Source organism: Pelobates fuscus, chromosome 1, assembly GCF_036172605.1.
Source record: "Pelobates fuscus isolate aPelFus1 chromosome 1, aPelFus1.pri, whole genome shotgun sequence".
NCBI classification, from domain to species: Eukaryota; Metazoa; Chordata; class Amphibia; order Anura; family Pelobatidae; genus Pelobates; species Pelobates fuscus.
The window spans coordinates 75,749,407-75,769,694 of record NC_086317.1 but is presented as its reverse complement, the minus strand read 5'-3'; the positions used below and the strand labels follow the sequence as shown (position 1 = coordinate 75,769,694).

The 20,288-nt window shown below is 39.8% G+C and overlaps 1 protein-coding gene across 2 annotated transcripts in view; it reads left to right on the top strand.

The window, feature by feature from the left end:
• RAP1GAP2 (RAP1 GTPase activating protein 2) overlaps window positions 1-20,288 on the top strand; it is a 684,483-nt gene that overhangs the window by 104,408 nt on the left and 559,787 nt on the right. Inside the window, exon 1 of one of the 2 annotated variants that reach the window (XM_063449818.1) lies at window positions 2,380-2,603. The exons of the other annotated variant lie outside the window; for it this stretch is intronic. Within the exon in view, the coding sequence (XP_063305888.1) occupies window positions 2,560-2,603 (44 nt within the window). The 5' untranslated portion in view covers window positions 2,380-2,559. Of the gene's footprint in view, window positions 1-2,379; window positions 2,604-20,288 lie in introns of those variants that run through there. 2 annotated transcript variants of the gene reach the window in all.

Here is a 20,288-nt window from a genome sequence, read left to right as displayed (position 1 = left end):
CCTTGGGCAGAGTTTGCACACAACAATCTCGTTTGCGATTCTACTCATTCAAGCCCCTTCTTCATGAATTATGGCTTTCACCCGTCTATTCTTCCTTCGGCTTCTCCTTCCCAGGGGGTGCCGTCGGTTGATGTTCATGTTGCTAATTTGAGGAAGTTGTGGGATCAAACTCGGCAAATCCTTACGCACAATTCTATGCTGGTTAAGAAACATGCTGATAAACGTAGAAGGGCGGCTCCGCTCTTTGTTCCGGGTGATAGGGTATGGTTGAGCACGAGGAACATCCGTTTAAAGGTGCCCTCCATGAAGTTCGCTCCCCGTTATATTGGACCTTACAGGGTGTTGTCTCGTATCAATCCAGTTGCGTATCGTCTAGCTCTTCCTGATACCTTACGCATCCCTAACTCGTTTCATGTGTCGTTGCTGAAACCTCTTATTTGTAACAGGTTCTCCTCCACAACAGCCCCTCCTTGTCCTGTTCAGGTGGAGGGTCAGGAGGAGTATGAGGTTAACTCTATTATTGATTCTCGTATCTCCCGGGGGAAAGTACAATATCTGGTCGATTGGAAGGGATACGGTCCTGAGGAGAGGAGTTGGGTACCTCAGGAGGATGTTCATGCTCCTCGTCTCCGCAGGGCGTATCACTCTCGCTTTCCATCTCGTCCCGGTTCTTTCCGCCCGGTGGGCGTATCTGAGGGGGGGGGTACTGTCAGGTTACCTGAAGTCTCTACCTCCGAGAGAGGTAGAGACTTAGACGTTCATCCGTCCGGACGCCATGTTTCCTCTGTTCCTCGCGGTCGACCCGGTCACACAAACGCCGGCCGCGAGGGAGTCTCTTCCTTTTGTAGCATGGTGCCCGGAGGCCGACGTCATCACGCCAATCCGGAACGACCTGTCACTCAGTCCGAGACAGACTAATCAGGTTTCGTCGGAGGCGTGTCTATCCTCTCTAGCCAGGGTATTTAAACATACTTCGCCCTGTTGCTCATTGCCCTGTCGTGGTTCTAGCCTGTCTAGTCACACAGTGCTCTGGTGTTTCTCAGTTATCCTTTTGGTTTCGACCCGGCTTGTTTCCTTACTCTGTTTACCTCCGTTATCCTTGACCCGGCTTGTTCCTCGCTTACCTGTCTTCTCGTTCCCTCGACCTCGGCTTGTCTCTGACCAGTCTCTATACTCTCTGTACGTTAGCCCGGCCATTCTAAGGACCGGTATACGTACCCTGTACCTGTTTGTACTTTGCGTGTTGGATCCCTGTCCCGATCCTGACAACAACCAGACCATTCCCTTTTCCAGGCAGGGTATGTTTAATAATAGAACTCTGCAAAACCAAAACTTATTGTGACTGTTATCCATCCCAAATAGTTCCTGTAATGCTCGAATTTCCCACAAATTAACACTTTAGTGAAAACACCTGTGTGACTTTCTGCTGTAAATCATGCTATAGCATGGCATGCACAATGTTGTTTAAGTACATGAATGTGCCCCCCTGTCCCCCTCTGTAATCGCTATAGTTGTAATCAATACCGCCATGAGTGTAGCATTGAGAGACTCTCATCTGTGGGTGATTGACTGGGATGTACACTTTACATGGTTTTAAATGGAATAGGAAAACATAAATGGATTATTTCAGTGTTTGGAATAAAAACATGTATGTACAAACATGTAACGCTATACTGTTCAATTTATTAATTAGATAAGCCCTTCACTCCATGGAATGCAATATAAAGAAAGTTTGACTTATGGTTTGGTCCTCGCCATGACAGTCTCTGATGATCTCAGCCAATGTAATACTTCTCTATAGCATGCATCTCTATGGGGAGCAATCCTTGCAGGACTGAACCCTCAAAGTCCTGATAGTGGCTCTCAGAGTGGTGGTAATAGGCACTAGTGTAAACAGTGGCTTTTATCAAAAAGGCATCATTTGCACTCCTGACCCTGGAGGGACAAGGTATATGCCCCAGTTCCACTAATTCAGGGGTGCCCAAAAGGTAGATACCCAGATGTTATAGAGCTACAACTCTCATGTTGCTTTGCATGTCTACAAAATGCCTTTAGAACGACAAAGCATCACAAAACATCTGGGGTCCAGGATCTACATTTTGGGCACCCCTGCAGTAATGTATGTCCATTTAAGTGCCACCATGTCATATTCACATGACATATGCACTGGGGAGTGCTTTGGCAAAAAAAAAAAAAAAAAAATTGTGAGAATAACAAAGTTTTGGGAAAAAAAAAGTAGTCCTAATGAAATAAAAAAGAGAAAACAGAACGAAAGCAGAACTCCTCCTCAAAGGAGAAAAAAAGTTCACTTGCTCACATTTGCTGAGATAAAGCAGGAAGCTGTCTGAGACATAGTATTTCCTACCATCCCTGAAACACAGCCTGTGGATACAGAGTGGCAGCCAAGCAGTGCTTTGTATGAATTAGCACTAGCGATAGCTATCCTCTGCCCTCCCTTTCTTTCTTCTATCGTCTTCTCTCCTCATCTGGCTGGCTGCTGAGTTCGATAGCAGAGGTGGTTGCTAGAGACGCCAGGGCAGGCGAATTGGAGTAGCAGAGATGTTCAGAAGAAAACGCAGTGTTTCCTTTGGAGGATATGGCTGGTGGGTTTAATGGTTCTTTTAACTTTATTGATCTTTTTTTTTATTTTTTTTAATGATATAATGCCAACGATTGAAACCTTCCTACCTTCTTCTCTGTATCGAAACAGATACACTTTCCAAGCTGCTGCTATGAGTGTTCTATCAATAGAAGGTAACTGGTTAAAACACTGTTACGTGAAATCTAGATTTATTTTGCTGTTTAAAATGTTTTAGGTTTTTTTCTTTCTTTTAAAAGATTCTAGTTTTAAATTTTAAATGAACACCATACTCAAATGTCTGAAAAATAATTTACCGTGCATGAATGATTATTTTATTTTTCTTTTCTTTTTTTTTGTAGGGAGCAGATGTAATTTTAGATTAGATTGATAAGAATCCGAGAATAATAATATTTCACTTTTTTTTTTAGACACCTGTTCGTAATGTCAGGTGTCCCTTTTCTGCAGCATTGTCAAATAAAATGATTATTTTATAATGCGTATTATATAAAATGTATCAGGACAGCGTATACTAGTGAAGGGTAACTTATACCACACCAAATAATGTGAACTATGGATAAGCATCATACGAAGAGTAGTCTAAAATAGTCAAAGGCTAACTATCCCTGGTATATGTCAGCGAGAAAATAAAGTGACGCGTGTTCAATTGGAGATATGCAAGCTAAATGATGGACGCCTCTTTATAACGTTAATATTCACTGTAGCCTATCTACTAAAGTCTTATTTTAATTGGTGTATGAGCTATATGGAAAACAAAACTGTGGGATGGTGTATCATGGGGAATAGTGTGTTGATTTATCCTTTAAGGAGTTAGACAACACAATGATGTCATAATGCTTATAGCACATCATCTGTTAAAAAGGGTTAATGTTTAAAGTCACTGTATTTTAATTCTGGAAATGATGCAGGAAAGACGAAAGATAAAGAAGCGAATTGCATATCTACATATGCCGTAATAATAGACCAAGCCACAGGTTCTTGTGGTGGCCAATGTCTACGTCTTAATAGTACTCATGTTGAGAATTACAGCTGATTTCACAATCATTCTACCGCAGAACAGAAAAAGAATGTGGCACAAACTATGGGTACTTAAAGGGACACTGAGGTCACCATAATAAATCGGCGCTAGAGGCAACTTTTAGTAGATGCAACCTTGAGGCAATGGTGTGCCCAGGGGCATCCTGGCAGTGGCACCATAACAACTTCATTTAGAGTAAGTTATTATGGTGACCAGAGTGCCCCATTAAGACTGGCTATCATTTGGAGAGCATGCATACTATGTGTGTAGAATAAGGAAATTAATTTAATGAGGTGTTGCTTTGTTTTATGCATTAACGCCTTACCTCCTACCAATGAGTATAGATGTGCTGATTCATATAGTGATTTGCAATAGACAATTTACTTTAGCCCATAAAGCCCTGTTTACATTTATCCTGGGGTCCTGCTGTCCCTGGGGTCCAGTGGGGCTGCTGGGCGGGCGCGCGCGAGGAAGCACTCTCCCCTGAGTGCTCTCTGCCCAGCTCCCTCGCGCTGCTTACTGATGCCGTCATATTCCAGCTCCGGCATCAGTGTGGTGCGCAAGGGAGCTGGGCAGAGAGCACTCAGGGGAGAGTGCTCCCTCCCTCGCGCGCGCGCCCACCTGCCCAGCTGCTGGAAAACTGAAGCCACTGCCAGCAAAATGTGGCCACACTGGTATGTACGCCACTGCACCTATATAAGCTTGTTAGACAGACCATTTCAAAACCATGGGCATTAATATGGAGGTTACCCCTCTTTTTATGGTTATAACTGCCACTGACATTCTGGGAATGCTTTCAACTATATTTTCAATTATGTGTTTGGGAATGTATGCCCACTTAGCCAAAAGAAGATTTGTGAGGTCAGGCGCTGATGTTGGATGAGAAGTTGTGACTTTCAAGCTGTGCTCCAAACCATTCCAAAAGTTTTCAAAGGAGTTTAGGTCACCGCTCTTTGCAGGCAAGTCAGTTCCTCCACTCAAACTTGTCAAGTTATGTCTTCATGTCTTCATGGATCTTGACTTGTGCATAAGCGCATAGCCATAATAGTCATAGTCATAGGACATAGTCTTAAATTAGAGGGGCAAAGGTTTAAAAATAATATCAGGAAGTATTACTTTACTGAGAGGGTAGTGGATGCATGGAATAGCCTTCCAGCTGAAGTGGTAGAGGTTAACACAGTAAAGGAGTTTAAGCATGTGTGGGATAGGCATAAGGCTATCCTAGACTTAAGATAAGGCCAGGGACTAATTAAAAGTATTTCAAAATATTGGGCAGACTAGATGGGCCGAATGGTTCTTATCTGCCGTCACATTCTATGTTTCTATTTAATGCTGGAACTAGAAAGGACTTTCCTTATGCTGTTGCTACAAAATTGTAGCATGACCCTTCATTGGAACTAAAAGGCCTAGTGACAAACTCTGAGAAAAAGCCCACGATCATTATCCTTCTTCCACCAAATCCTACAGTAGGCATTCCAGAAAGTTGACACACTGTGAAGCATGCTCCAGGGTCCAGTGGTGACGTGCTTTGTACCACTCCATTTAACTCTTGGCATAGTGCATTTAGATGTGAGGCTTGTGTACAGTGGCAAGGCCATGGAAAACACTTTCATGAATCTCCCAATATGCAATGTTCTTGTGATAATGTTGCTTTCGGAAGCAGTTTGGAATTCTGTAGTGAGTGACAATACGAAGTTTAATGAGGTGGCTGGCACCATACATACATCTTCTGAGTCCTCACTTATGGACTTTTAAACCAGCTTTCAATAATCACCAGAAAATATCTTTGAAAAGACGTTATTTATTCCACCATAAAGTGGTCCTGGTAACGTTTCAATCCTAGTAACAGTATTTGTGGACTTAAGAACATCTTTTTAATGGCATTTACTGGTATTCCAGCCCAATTAGTGATTCAACAGATGATTTCACCATTTGTGAATGGGCATGGTCTGCCACTTCATGGCTAGGGTGCTCCGAGTTGCTTCCACTTCACAATAATAGCACTTACAGTCAACCAGGGAAGATCTAGTAGGGCAGAAGTTTCACCAACTGGCGAAAGGTTACTTCCTATGACAGTGCAATGATTAAAGTCACTGAGCTCTTTAGTATGATCTGTTGTACTGCTAATATTTGTCTATGGAGAGTTCATGGCTATATGCTGGATTTTATGCACCTATTGGCAATGGGTGAGGCTGAAACACGTGAACTCAGTAATTAGTACGGATTTCCATTTACTTTTGCCTATTTAGGACATCTAGTTTTCTTACACCAATTGTAGATGACAATAAAATTGGTATTCTTATTTCTGTTCTAATTTTCACACTATCTCTGAATTATTATGAGATATTAAATACAGCATAATTTCTAAAACAAAATTGACTTTAGTAGTGCATGAATTACATTTTTGTGTTTGTAAATATTATTGTGATATATCTATATAATTAACCATTTTCAATGCATAAACCAGTGTTAAAAAAATGGTAATAGGATGAGAACTGAGTGGATATAAGTATATGTAAGTCAAACGACAGCAACATAAATGTATTTCTCTATAATAAGAAATGAGAACGAGAGAGAACAACTTCAAAAGAAGAAAGTGCGTGTGCTACAATGAAGCAATAAATAAGAAAGTGATGATTTCACCTGCATGATTTCTCATGTGGATAAATAATAACAATAGCCCTGTGATCACATATTTTGGCATGCTCATAGATTTAGAGGCTTGATGCAAAGCCATCTGAGCTTGGTCCCAGAACAATCCATCCTGTGAGTAATCAGAGAAAAGAGCGTGCAAGCTAGCTAGGGCAGCAGGTAGGACCTCTGCTTTAGCTGACTCAAAAGGAACTCTGGAAATATTATTATAGTTGGTTCTGTGAATGAGGTCCACCTCTGTAGCCTCCAAATCATCTGCCTGATTTTGCAAGGTTTTCCAGATCAGCTACAGAGGCATTAATGACAATAACAGTGTCGTAGAGGCAACTCTGTGACGATTCCCTAGACTTGCATGACCAGCTGTATAAGGCCAAAGTGGTACAAAAAACAAACAAACAGAAAAACTTGCGAGGAAGGATTATGCAAGGGTGGTGAAGCAGAAAGTAGACGGTGAACAAAGTAGAAATTCAAAGGAACTTTATTTTTTAATTTAAAAAAAAAATTAAAAGTGTATTTTATTTCAGAGCCTCAATCATAAACAAAATAAATAAGTAAAAACAAAAACACTTTAGAGTAAATAAAAAGACCAAATTAGGTCAAAACACCATAGGACATTATCCCTCAATGGAGAAGAAAACATAAATGGCCAAAAAGCATGAATTATTCAAAGCATGTGAGCCTTTAGTGGTGAAAGCTACTATGATGGTGTCTGCACTCAAAATATAATCTGACTATAGACAAAACAGAATATTCAACACAAGCAACACAAGGTAAAAACTGTTTTTAAAATGCCACAATATGCTACACATATTTTTGTGTGTTTTAGGTCCACATTTGTTGGAAGAAGGGATAAATTATTTGTTCAACACTAATTTCTCAACACAAAATTACCTTTATTCTGCCATCTAAACAGAACTTGGCAAAGTTTCAACCAATTAACAGGCTTGATTAAGAGCTTAAACAGCTGGTGCAATAATCATTTTTGTATAACTGAGCTGTAATGAAAAAGTGTTTTAAATCTATGAAGTCCAGAGACCTCTCAGCCTTGTATAAAATGATATCAGAGAAAAAGTGTGAGTCTATAATTTGCTCAATATCTGGAAGAAATATCATCCCATAGGTCAAAAAAATGAATTATAATTAGGCAAAAATGTCCCAGGAAGATACAGTGACTTAGTACGACCCAGGGAAAGAAATGCATAATCAAATATGTCTAAGTACATAGTGTCATGAGCTACCAGCCCAATGTTTCTGGTACCTCGTGACACTAATCGATATGACACTATTAAATATGTTCCAACTGGGAGATTTGAGAACACAGGCACACAGTCGTCCAAACTCTATCCATGGTAATAACTTTCTTGGCCGAGTTATAGAATTTATCCAACTAAGCTGCATTTAATGAATAAACCCCCTTGTGTGTCACCTCTCACCGACTCCCTCATAATATGAAACGACTTTATGTATCAGCTCGGCTAAATCTGTCAAATTGCCTTTGTAATGGTTTTTGTTAATTATAAAGATTTGCATAAATCATTGGAGTAATATAAGTACTTTTTACATTGATCACAATAACAAGAGTGTGTATAATCCCATTTTCAATCTGTTGAGAACAGACACACCTAGTTGCAAACAGTTATGCATTAATCACAGAGTTTTGTGAGCTTTTAAAAGGATTCTGTACGTAACTTTAGTATTTGAAGGAGTTATTCAATTAACTTCTTAACTAGCTTAACACTTTGGTGGCCCTGTCACAGCAGTCATTTGAATTAACAGCTGGTATTGTTTGTTTCCTGGGGTGAATCGAATACTTTTTCAGTTCTTGTATTAAATCAAACAATCTGTGCTGGGTGTTGTTGGCCAAAACCCTTCAATTTACACATATACAGCTTGATATTATGATGTTGTTGCTAAACTACAGAGTGAGTTGTCTGGGCCCCCACTACATCAGTCCAGGCTTAATACCTTGTGTCAAATTATACTTTTTCTCCTGCAGTCCTAAGAGGTGCACAGCAGCACCATTCTTGTGCTAGATTTAAGATCTTTGAGACATCACCAAATTGTGTAGTATTGTTTGTCTGTATTCTGTAAAATCTGTTCTGTTTTCTAAAAGTGTAAAGTGCTTTTGATCAGGGCCCTCCTTACCTTTTATATTGGTTGGTGTATATTGTGCTGTCTTCCTCCCCTGTTGTACACCACTGCGGAATATGTTGGCGCTTTATAAATGCCAGTGAAACAATAATATTAGTCATAGTGCACTTGAGAAATCAATACCCAATGCTGGGGCAGTACAAGGCTACAAACTTACAGGTGTAAGATCACCATATTTTCACTGAAGCAATCTGAGTGGGGGAGGGGGAGGTAGTAGATGAACTTTAGAGTTTAGAGGATGCTTTAAATAGACATGGGAATAGTAGGAAGGGAGGTGTGGATGGATAATTAGAGGGAATGGACAGACATCGTAACAGGACTACAATGGATGCAGAGTGGAGGAAAAAAGCTGAAATAAACCAACACATGGGGCTTATGATGCAAAGATAAGCGATATGGATTATGGCTCTGCTACGCTCGTTTTTCTTCATAGCCAGGGCTGGACTGGAAATGCAAAGCAGCCCTGGAAAAAAAACGTATGCCAGCCCTATAAGTTAGTGTACCACGGTAGTGTTTGTGTAAGTGTGTATATATATGTGTGTATCTGTGTGTATGTATGTATGTATATATATATATATATATATATATAAAAACACACAGCCACACACACACACACACACACACAAACACTACTGCGGCACAATGAATTATAGGACCAACATACATTCTTTTTTCCATAGAATATATATATATATATAAAACACATCTATGTTTATAAATTACTCAGTACAAGGTAGCAAAACATTTTAAATGTTAGAAAGTGAAATTTTTACATTATCACTGAAGTTTTTAATTCATAATATTGATCCTTTCTGGATACTAAATTTAATTATACAATAAAAAACTCACATGCAGGCAAAGACAATTTCACTGACACAAGTCCACTGGTACAGAGGCTCACAGACAGACAATCTCTCTGAAAAACACACACACACATAAGCTTACTACAGACAAACTCACTGGTATACACACATAAGCTCACTGGCACACATGCTCACTACAGACAAGCTTACTGACACACACACACATATGATCACTGCAGACAAGCTCACTGACACACACAGACATGTTTACTACAGACAAGCTCACTGACATACATACACACAGCGGGGCCTGCGTGCTCAGGGGGCCCATCGTGTGGCCCATGCATTTAGGGCCACTCAATGGGTCTCGCTGAACAGGGGCCAGGTCAGGCGCTTTATGAGCGCCACCGGGCCCCTTTCACATTTGCAGGCTGAGAGGAAGTGACAGTCGATCAAGTGAAATTTCCTGGTATCCTGGCGGGCCAGTCTGGCCCTGTTCATAACATAGCTATAGGAACTAATGGGTATGTATGTGTGATATCACAAATTTACCCATGCTCACCAATTGCCCAAAATGAGGATGCAAGAACAGGGATTTTCTGGGTGTAATCCCAGCCATTTCCTGTATAGTAATGAAGAACATGCAAATGCGGATATATGGACGTAATTACACCCCTCCCTACTTTGTCTCTTTACTTAAATGCAAATGCATGCAGGGCAAAATATGATGTCAGAAGTGGTTAGGTTAAGGGAGGTTTAAAGGGACACTATAGTCACCAGAACAACTACAGCGTATTGCATTTGTTCTGGTGAGTAGAATCATTCCCTTCAGGCTTTTTGCTGTAAACACTATATTTTCAGAGAAAATGCATTGTTTTCATTACAGTGGAACTAACTCCACTGGCCACTCCTCAGATGGCTGCTAGAGGTGCTTCCTGGGGCAGTGCTACCTAGTGTGCAGCACTGCCAATCAGTGTCTTCACCCTCTGAATGCAGACACTGAACTTTCCTCATAGAGATACATTGATTCAATTCATATCTATGAGGAGATGCTAATTGGCAAGGACTGTGTTTGACTTGTGCTGGCTCTGCCCCTCATCTGCCTCCTTGACAGTCTCAGTCAATCCTATGGGGAAGCATTGTGATTGGCTCAGACCACCACTTCTGATGATGTCAGCAGACAGATGCAGATCAGAGGCAGACAGTGGCAAAGCCAGCAGCTGCAGACTTGAATACAAGTAGATTGGACTATATTTAGCAAGGCAAGAGGAGGTCAGGGGAGCTTTGATGGCTTTCACATAATAGAGTCAGGAATACATGTTTGTGTTCCTTAACCTATAGTGTTCCTTTAAAGTTAGAGAGGTTAACATGAGAGTTATATTACATAGGGCATTAAGAAGTTTAAAATCTTGAGCGTTTGTATAAATTGTAGTATAAGGGCTGTTTTGGATTATTTGAGTATAGGACTAGCGTTGGGTTAAATTTAGTATTGGGGTTCATGATGTGTTTAGTTTTTAAGAGGAGTGAAACATACAATTAAGGTAAAGGGTTTATTTCATGTTTAGGCTTTGAGTGCTGGAGTTTGAAGTGTTATTTACAAAGTGCTTACCTTCCTATGTATTCTGTAGACCAGTCAGATTGATTATGTTAGAGCTGCAGGAGTGGTTATAAAATAGCAGAATAGTGGGTAATTACAATCAATTAATAATTAATATAAACAATATGGCTGCCACCTTACTGAATACAGGTAACTTTTTGGATATGATATATAAACAAATATAGGGGGCACCCAAATATATAAAATACAAGTATTTATTAAACACAAAGCTTCATAAACATGTACGTATATTTAAAATGATATGACAGATCACAGAGATAAACAATTCAACGAGCAGTATAAAATTACAGTACAGAAAGCACACAGGGGCCATGCACTAAAATCTGAGTGAGCATGAATGTAGCACTTTGATACCTGGTATAGAAACCCTTGGTATAATAGTCCCGTCTGGTATAAGCAATCCAAGCAATGGTCTAACTAAGCAATCCAGGCAAACCATGCTTAATAATACTCCAGGTGAAAGTCGGCTCTTCAGTAAGGGCTAAATTCAACCCACAAAGTGTTCACAGTTCGTGGGATACAATAAGTTTCAATCCTCGTATCCACAATGGAATGAGCAGCCACAGCTTAAAAATAAATCTTTTCCACACGTGATGCACACTGTACTGATTGTAGCAGCTAAAGCTACACATTTTGTTTCACTTGGAAACATTGTCAAGATATGCTGATACATAGTAGTCAAACCAGTTCTTTTTAATATAGTCCAAATCGAGGGTGGGATGAAAACAAGGGATAAAAACTACTTATTACATAGTTACATAGTTACATAGTTACATAGCTGAAAAGAGACTTGCGTCCATCAAGTTCAGCCTTCCTCACATTTGTTTATTGCTGTTGATCCAAAAGAAGGCAAAAAATAAAAAATAAAAACCACAGTTTGAAGCACGTCCAATTTTGCAACAAGCTAGGAAAAACAAATCCCTTCTTGACCCCAGAATGACAGTCAGATTTATCCTTGGATTCTTATTCTTAAAAGAAAAGGGTTCCCCCAAAAAACAGGGCGTTCATTAGGAAGCTCACTATAAAAATAGAAAAGAAATGTATTTTAATTTAACTGTATTTTAAGTATATAAACTCTCCATGATATCGGTGATATTCAGAATTATGATGACATAATTACAAGCATCATTGCAAAAATCATTACAATATACCATCACAAATGTTACATAAAACATAATGAATTATACATAGTACATTATGTGATTGCTGTGTAGAGCATACAGTATCTCACAAAAGTGAGTACACCCCTCATATTTTTGTAAATATTTTATTATATCTTTTCATGTGACAACACTGAAGAAATGACACTCTGCTACAATGTAAAGTAGTAAGTGTACAGCCTGTATAACAGTGTAAATTAGCTGTCCCCTCAAAATAACTAAACACACAGCCTTTGGCAACAAAAGTGAGTACACCCCTCAGTGGAAATGTCCAAATTTGGCCCAATTAGCCATTTTCCCTCCCCGATGTCATGTGACTCATTAGTGTTACAAGGTCTCAGGTGTGGTAAATTTGGTGTTATCGCTCTCACACTCTCTCATACTGGTCACTGGAAGTTCAACATGGCAACTCATGGCAAGGAACTCTCTGAGCATCTGAAAATAATAATTGTTGCTCTACCTAAAGATGGCCTAGGCTATAAGAAGATTGCCAATACCCTGAAACTGAGCTGCAGCACGGTGGGCAAGACCATACAGCAGTTTCACAGGACAGGTTCCACTCAGAACAGTCCTCGCCACGGTCGACCAAAGTGCATGTGCTCAGCATCATATCCAGAGGTTATCTTTGGGAAATAGACGCATGCGTGCTGCCAGCATTGCTGCAGAGATTGAAGGGGTGGGGTGTCAGCATGTCAGTGCTCAGACCACACTGCATCAAATTGATCTGCATGGCTGTCGTCCCAGAAGGAAGCCTCTTCTAAAGATGATGCACAAGAAAGCCTGCAAACAGTTTCCTGATGACAAGCAGACTAAGGACATGGATTACTGGAACCATGTCCTGTGGTTCGATGAGACCAAGATAAACTTATTTGATTCAGATGGTGTCAAGGATGTGTGGCAGCAACCAGGTGAGGAGTACAAAGACAAGTGTGTCTTGCCTACAGTCAAGAATGGTGGTGGGAGTGTCATGGTCTGGGCCTGCATGAGTGCTGCCAGCACTGGGGAGCTACAGTTCATTGAGGGAACCATGAATGCCAACATGTACTGTGACATACTGAAGCAGAGCATGATCCCTTCCCTTCGGAGACTGGGCCGCAGGGCAGTATTTCAACATGATAACGACCAGTGCCTTGCTAATGAAGCTGAAGGCAAAGGTGATGGACTGGCCAAGCACATTTCCAGACCTAAACCCTGTTGAGCATCTGTGGGGCATCCTCAAACGGAAGGTGGGGGAGCGCAAGGTCTCTAACATCCACCAGCTCCGTGATGTCGTCATGGAAGAGTGGAAGAGGACTCCAGTGGCAACCTGTGAAGCTCTGGCTTACATTAAGTTCCACTGAGCTAAACAAACCAGGAAGTAACAGAACCTGTCTGATTGATAGCCAGTGTGTGTAACAAGGTTATTTTAGAAAGGTTAGTTTAGAAAAATTTACATTTCTATTAAAATCTGCATATTTTAGCAAAATTAAAAACAGAGGACACACTCATAAAGCATTTTAGCAAGCTGTAGTGTTTTTAGGGTCTGGGGTGCTCCTTTAATATAGTAAAAGGACATTTTCCGCAGTGGAAAATAGTTAATAGGTTAGTTGATATGTCTTTCTATATCTGGATCATCATTTGAACTTTACCTAACTCTGGCAATAGTGCTCATGCGGTTTTTTTTATTTTATTTATTTTTTTCCCCATGACATGATTATTGATCAGTTTAAACGGTTCCAAGCAGAGACATCTGATTGACCTAAATATTTACATGGGAGTTATTTACTACCACTGTTTGCTTAGTACAAAGTTACATATGTTGCTGGTTACGTACATAATTTGTTTGATGTCAGTAGATCCACAGATCTAAGTATTTGTACAGATGAATCAGTGTAGTTATTAGTCCATTTCGTGTCGTGCAACAAGTTGATGACTGTCTGAAAACGTTGTGCTTCATATTCACATTCTAATCAAATGTTCTGTGCAAGTCAATTAACAATTCCTTATTTCTAGGAAATAAAAAATACTTTACAGCATCTGAGACTGTAGTACATAAAAGGCAGCATGTGATTACAAGATGAGGTTTAATTTGGGAAAATTAAAATACTTAGATTGATTTAATCTTCATTCCATTGATCTAATTTTTATTTGTATCGAGTCCAATAAACACATGGTTCTTCTAAGTTGTAGCTCTTTAGTTAAAGTGAGATGAACATTTTTTACTTACACATTTGTCTGTGACTGCTGAAAAGGTTGGCAATGAAGGGTTATCCATGCCAGGGAAAAATTGGGCTGGGTGGATGGGTGATATGACCCAATAGCAACGCCCATAACGGTTCACACACTGTTGCCTGGCATCGGTTCTCTGGTGTCACCAGATACAGGACACCAAGGAACTCAATTGAGACAGGGTCCAAAATCAGGACTCTCCTGCTGAAAGCAGGACAGTTGGGAGAACTGGGAGATATACTATGTGATATGGCTAGAGGGAGATTCACTGTGGGAATATGTGGTGAGTTTGTGGCTAACTGGCTTGCTGGTAGCATTTTATCCTTGGAGCCAGGCAGCACCATGTTATGTGCCAGCCTTGCATCTGCAGGTGTGGTGTGTCCCATTAGGAGACCTCCCGCAGCATATTCCTCTCACTCTCCCAAATGTTGGTAGCCTCAGTGAAGGGCACTGTCTGGAAATCTGTATATGTGCAGCCTGTCACTACTGCTTCATTCGCCAATCATTCACAGGGTGTGTAAAGTAAGTGATAACGTGATATCATTGCTGCCTACCAAGCCTCTCTCACACACAGTTAGTACCACACAAAAAAAAGAGAAAAGATGGGCTGCAGGGATACAGCCCTCTTGTCACGGCACCACCGTTAACACTTTGGAGTAATTGGAGTAATTTATTGAGTCAGGGCCGTCTAGCAGCTGGAAATGGTGCCGGTCACTCAGTCAGCACCATAAAAAAATAAATAAAAAAAATAAATCTTTAGCAGCCATAAGACTGATGGCCAGCTGCTTGAATGGAACCTCTAAAATCAGTGAGGTGAAGGGGAGAGTGGAATAATTACAATAGTGTTGAGCTGAAGATGGAATGAATAGTGGAGACAGGGTTCCTTAAAAAACAGGGCATCCACGATGAAGCTCACCATGAGTATCTCCACACTGAAAATATAAAATGAAAATAAATGTATTATAAAACATATTCAAAAAATATATAAACTCTCCATGATGTAGGTGATATTCAGAACCGGGATGACATAATTAGTAGGGAAATAGGTTTAGGAAAATGTTGACAAAAAGGAGAGCATAATGAAGTGGGGGGGGGGGAATTAGAAATATGGGGGGAAGCAGGAGATTTTAAATTACATAACAATTATAGTGAGCCGACTCAAATTCTGTCATACATTGTCTATAAAAAATGCTACCTGAGCGCGAAACCAGACTGAAGTGGGTCGAGCAGAGAATTGAACTCGAGGAAGTCTATCAATCTCACATACACAAGTATTTCAAGGATCTTGGACGCAAAAGGCAGTAGTGAGATAGGGCGGTAGTTTGACAAGGTTGGGGTTTTCTAGAATCAGGGTTACAGTTGCATGTTTGAAGGGTAATGGAAATATGCCAGAGGTTAGGGAGAGATTGAGAATTTTAGTGAGAGACAAAGCAAGGGAAGGAGACAGAGTACGGTTGAGATGCGAGGGAATAGGATCAAAGGAGCAGGGGGTGGGGCAGTAGGACTGGAGCAGATCAGAAACCTCTTACGCCATAGTGGGTGCGAATGAGCATAGAAAAGCAGAGGGAGTGAGGTTGGGGGAAGTATTGTAAGGAGAAGGAGAGAGATGAGAGATCTCTTCCCTGATTGTAGAGATCTTGTCAGTGAAGTGAGTTGCAAAGTTAGTGGCAGTTAAGTCGGTAGGAGGAGGAGGAGCAACAAGGCAAAGAAGAGAGTAAAAAGTGTGGAATAGTCGTTTGGGTTCGCGGAAGAGTGTGGTTATGAGGGTATTGAAGTAATTAACTTTTGCAGAGGAAATAGCCAATCTATAAATAAATTTAAAGAGGAGAAAGTCACATGCAGCATGAGACTTTCTCCAACAGCGTTCAGCAGTTCTGGAGCATTTTTGGAGGCATTGAGTCAGCTTGGTGTGCCAAGGTTGTATTTGGGGGTGCTTGCTGCGTTTAACTGTAGGAGGTGCCATGATGTCTAATTGAGAGGAGAGGGTGGAATTGTAGAAGGAGGTTGCAGAGCTAGGACAGGTGAGGTTTTAGATAGGTAAAAGGAGAGTTTGGAGATTAGTGGAGAAATGCTCTAGGTCAAGACATTCGGGTTTTCTGTAATATTGATGTGCAGAGGGTGGTGTCAGTTGGGTCCTGGGTGTGCTGATGTCAAAAGTTAGCAGATGGTGGTCAGATAGAGGAAAATTAATATTGGAGAGATTGGAGGCGGTGCAGAGGTTGGTGAAGGCAAGATCAAGAGTGTTTCCCAACATATGGGTTGCTGAATTAGACCATTGCGTGAGGCCAAAGGAGGAAGTTACAGAGAGCAGACGAGAGGCATCAGTGCAGTTGGGGTTGTTGATTGGGATATTGAAATCCCCAAGTATAAGGGAAGGAGTGCTAGAGGAGAGGAAGTGGGGAACCCGGGAAGAAAAGTGCTCAATAAATAGCCTAGGATAATCAAGTGAGAGGTAGATGATAGCAATTCTTAAAGGAGTTGGTTTAAATAGACAGGCAATGTGAACTTCAAAGGAAGTAAAGGATAGGGCAGGGGAAGGGGAGATTGGTTTAAAGGTGCATCGAGGGGATAGAAGGATGCCTACATTTACAGTTGTTGGGTCTGGGAGTATGGGAGAATTGTACCCACCAAAACATAAAGAGACAGGAGTAGCACTACCAGAGGGGGAAAGCCAGGTCTCTGTGAGTGCTAGAAGGGTGAGTGAGTTTGAGATGAAAAGGTGGTTTATGGCTGTTGATTTCAGATTGCTGCAAACAGAGCGGGAATTCCAGTGTGCACACTGAATGTTGGCAAATGATGATAAAGATAAAGGACCGGTCACTCAATCAGCATTGTGATGAGGCTTGTGTGGTTTCTGGTTGTCTTAGTTTGTGCAGAGGAGGTGAAGAGCCCTGGGTTGGTAGAGAGACCTCCAGCTGCTAAAAGAAGGAGGAGATATAGTGATAGGAGGTGTGAGTGGGTTTTATGTGCATTAGGATGAGATCGATTGTGGGTAAGAGAGAGGGAGCAGAAAAATGAGTGCAAGGCATGAGTTGAGAGAAGGGGGGATGGTAACAGAAAGGGGGAAATATAAAGGTTATTGGGAGGATGAGGAAAGTGGGTGTAAGGAGAGATTTTGATACTGGGGAAGAAGAAGGAAATGAATAGGAGGAGAAGACAAAGCTTTGCTAAACTGGGAAAAAGTCAATTTGGAAAAAAAAAAATTGGACTATCAAATGAAACAAAAAAAAATGTATGGCCAAGTTAAATTTTAGATTGAATCGAGTAGTTTTATGAAAAACATTCCATTCAGTAACTTAAAACTGTACTGTATATATGATTGGTTGAATATAACTCTCAACTGACGTACATGATTAAAGAACAGGTACGGGGAAAGTTTCATTGTGACCATTGCTGCTAAAGTAGGCACCGCCATTAGTAAATGGTATGTTTCATACGAAGAACCTGGATGTAGGTTTAGTTTTTTAGAGTAGGTTATTAAGAGGCATGGAAAAAGGCAACAAAAGGTGCATTACTAAATAGACGTGAGTCCACATCAGATTGTATTTGAGGTTATTGCAATAAAAGAATACGAAAACAAATCTAAAGAATTCTTAAATTTCCTCTTGCTGAGGAACATGATGTTCTATGTGAAATATGCAGGTGATATGCGGGGCTGTTTACAGCACAGAAACAAATAATCTAGAGAAGTACCCATTTCAAATGAATGCATCAATATAAGAAAATGTATATTTACTCTGGAAAATGTATGTGGGCAATACGAATCCATAAATCATAATAAAACTTGCTTTTTTACTTTTTGAATAGAAACTATTTCCTAAAAAAATATCTATACAGTATAGGCAAAAATGAAAGCATTCCGATGACTTCATTTTCAGGATAAAATGAATACTTAGCTTTTATTTAGCTTAGAATAAAATATGAACATTTCAGTTTTGGCAAAAAAACTTTTATTAGGACATTTTATCCTTGGAGTGCTATAATTTTTGCCTAAACATATAATTTGCAGACCAATACAAGGCTTTAAGAATTTAAATGCGCAAGGACCTATCTATCAGTCTGTCTGTCTGTCTGTCCGTCTGTCTATTTTTGCTTGTTTTCTCACCCTCCTTTTTGTTCTGATGATTGGAGGCATTCTGATGGTTGCATAGTGGGTTGTGTGGATGCCACTGTAGTCCTAAATGGTAAACTTTGTGCAGGGTGATGTGTATCTTTTGAAATCACAACGGTAAGATTATACATGGTTATTCACTGAAGAGTCAATTTTGGGAAATTCAAAATTCTAATTTTAGGACAATTTAGGACAATTTAAATAGCCTATTAACAAAAAAAAAAAAAAAAATGTACCCAGGTCAGCTACAGTTTTTTCATTTTTCTATTTTAGTCCAAAATTAGAAATTCACTTTGAATTAATTTAGAATTCCCCACGTTATATTTTAGTCAAAACCATGTCCGTCAGGTTTAGTTACTAACGTGTGAATTTTTGGAAACTAAACATTTAGGTTCCATTTTTAAATCTGGGATATTCTCAGTGCTCCTAGCGCTGTTAGTATGTAAATGGTACAGATTTTAATAGCTTTACAAGGAATTTGGAGGTAAATTTACTGTGTGGTTACAGGCAATATCCAAAAGAATCTTATGTTTGTTGACTATGCAAACCATGCATTTTGTATAGGATTCACATGCCGAATGTACTAGTTTTAAGCAAGTTCTGGATAGTACTGAATGAGATGCTCATTTAGATGAAATCAATTTCAATTTCAATCAATTTCAACCAGATCTATCTTATGTTAATATGAGAATTGCAAATCCAGCTAAAATTGGATTATTTGAAATACTTTTAGACAAAATTCGGAGGTTTAGTAAAAAATCTAATGTGTGCTTCACCTACAACGAAGTCATAGCACATTATATACAGATTGTAATTACGTGATTCTACCTCACTACCTCTTTAAGAGGTCAAAGTCAGTATCCAGTTTTTCATGATGATGACATTTCCACATGCTGTCATACGGCAGTAATCTGAGGATCCAAAGTCACCACGTTCGCTTCAAGGTTGAAGCTTCTGGGACTGATTAACTCATCAGAAGTGATTTGGAAAGAAATACAAGGGAAATTTATTTAAAACATTGAACAAACTACCCCTGTGAAAACAGCTCAATTTCCAACAACTAGTTGAGGTAAAGGTTTTGTCTTTTCAACAAGCTTTAAAAAGAAATAAATATGTATCAATTGGCACAGATAGCATATGTACCAAAGTACACTTTAAGGACTAATTCATAAATGTGATCTAGAAGTGCGGTTAGTGAATACCTGAATTGCTACTTTATGTCATATGGGAGATATTACCTACATTTTATATTTTAGCACAGCTGATAGAAGCATAATTAGCCACTTACCATCTTGGTCACTCAAAGGATGGTTTAGTCTGATGACCTTACTGTGGATGATGTGAAACATGATTATATCTTCTTCTCAATTTATATTAATTTTCATTCATACATGGTAAATAATGTCGTTACTAAAACAGGGCAATACTCCTAGCAGAAGAACGAGGGATGGCAGGATTTGGGTGTCCGGCAGTATTTATATTGTTGACGGAAGTTACCAAGGCTTCTCTACACTAAGCTGAACCACATTACCACAGCAGATTAACTCTGTTTTTTTCTATGAGTTTATTTACCCCCAGAAACTATGGACCAATAAATACTGTATGTTGGTCTGTAATTCGCAAAATGAAAAAAACTCTGTCTGCCCTCTTTAAAAACCTGAAGCAATAAAAACAGGAGATCTTTGACCTTCTCTTGTCTGCTGCCCGTACCAATACGACTCTTAGTAATATCCAGATGCTCCCCAATATTAATTCATCATCAAATCACTAACCAAATATATTCAATACCTTTATTTATTCCTACAAAACAGCACGTTTGTGAAAGGAAATGCGTTATGACTTTTATATGTTTTTGAGGTTTGTTGATACTGTAGTAAATTCCGTTTACTGTTATTAGCCATAAGCAGTATGTTGAGTGCTGTAGGAGAACAATAGCTGAACAATCAATCCATCAAACACATATTCAGA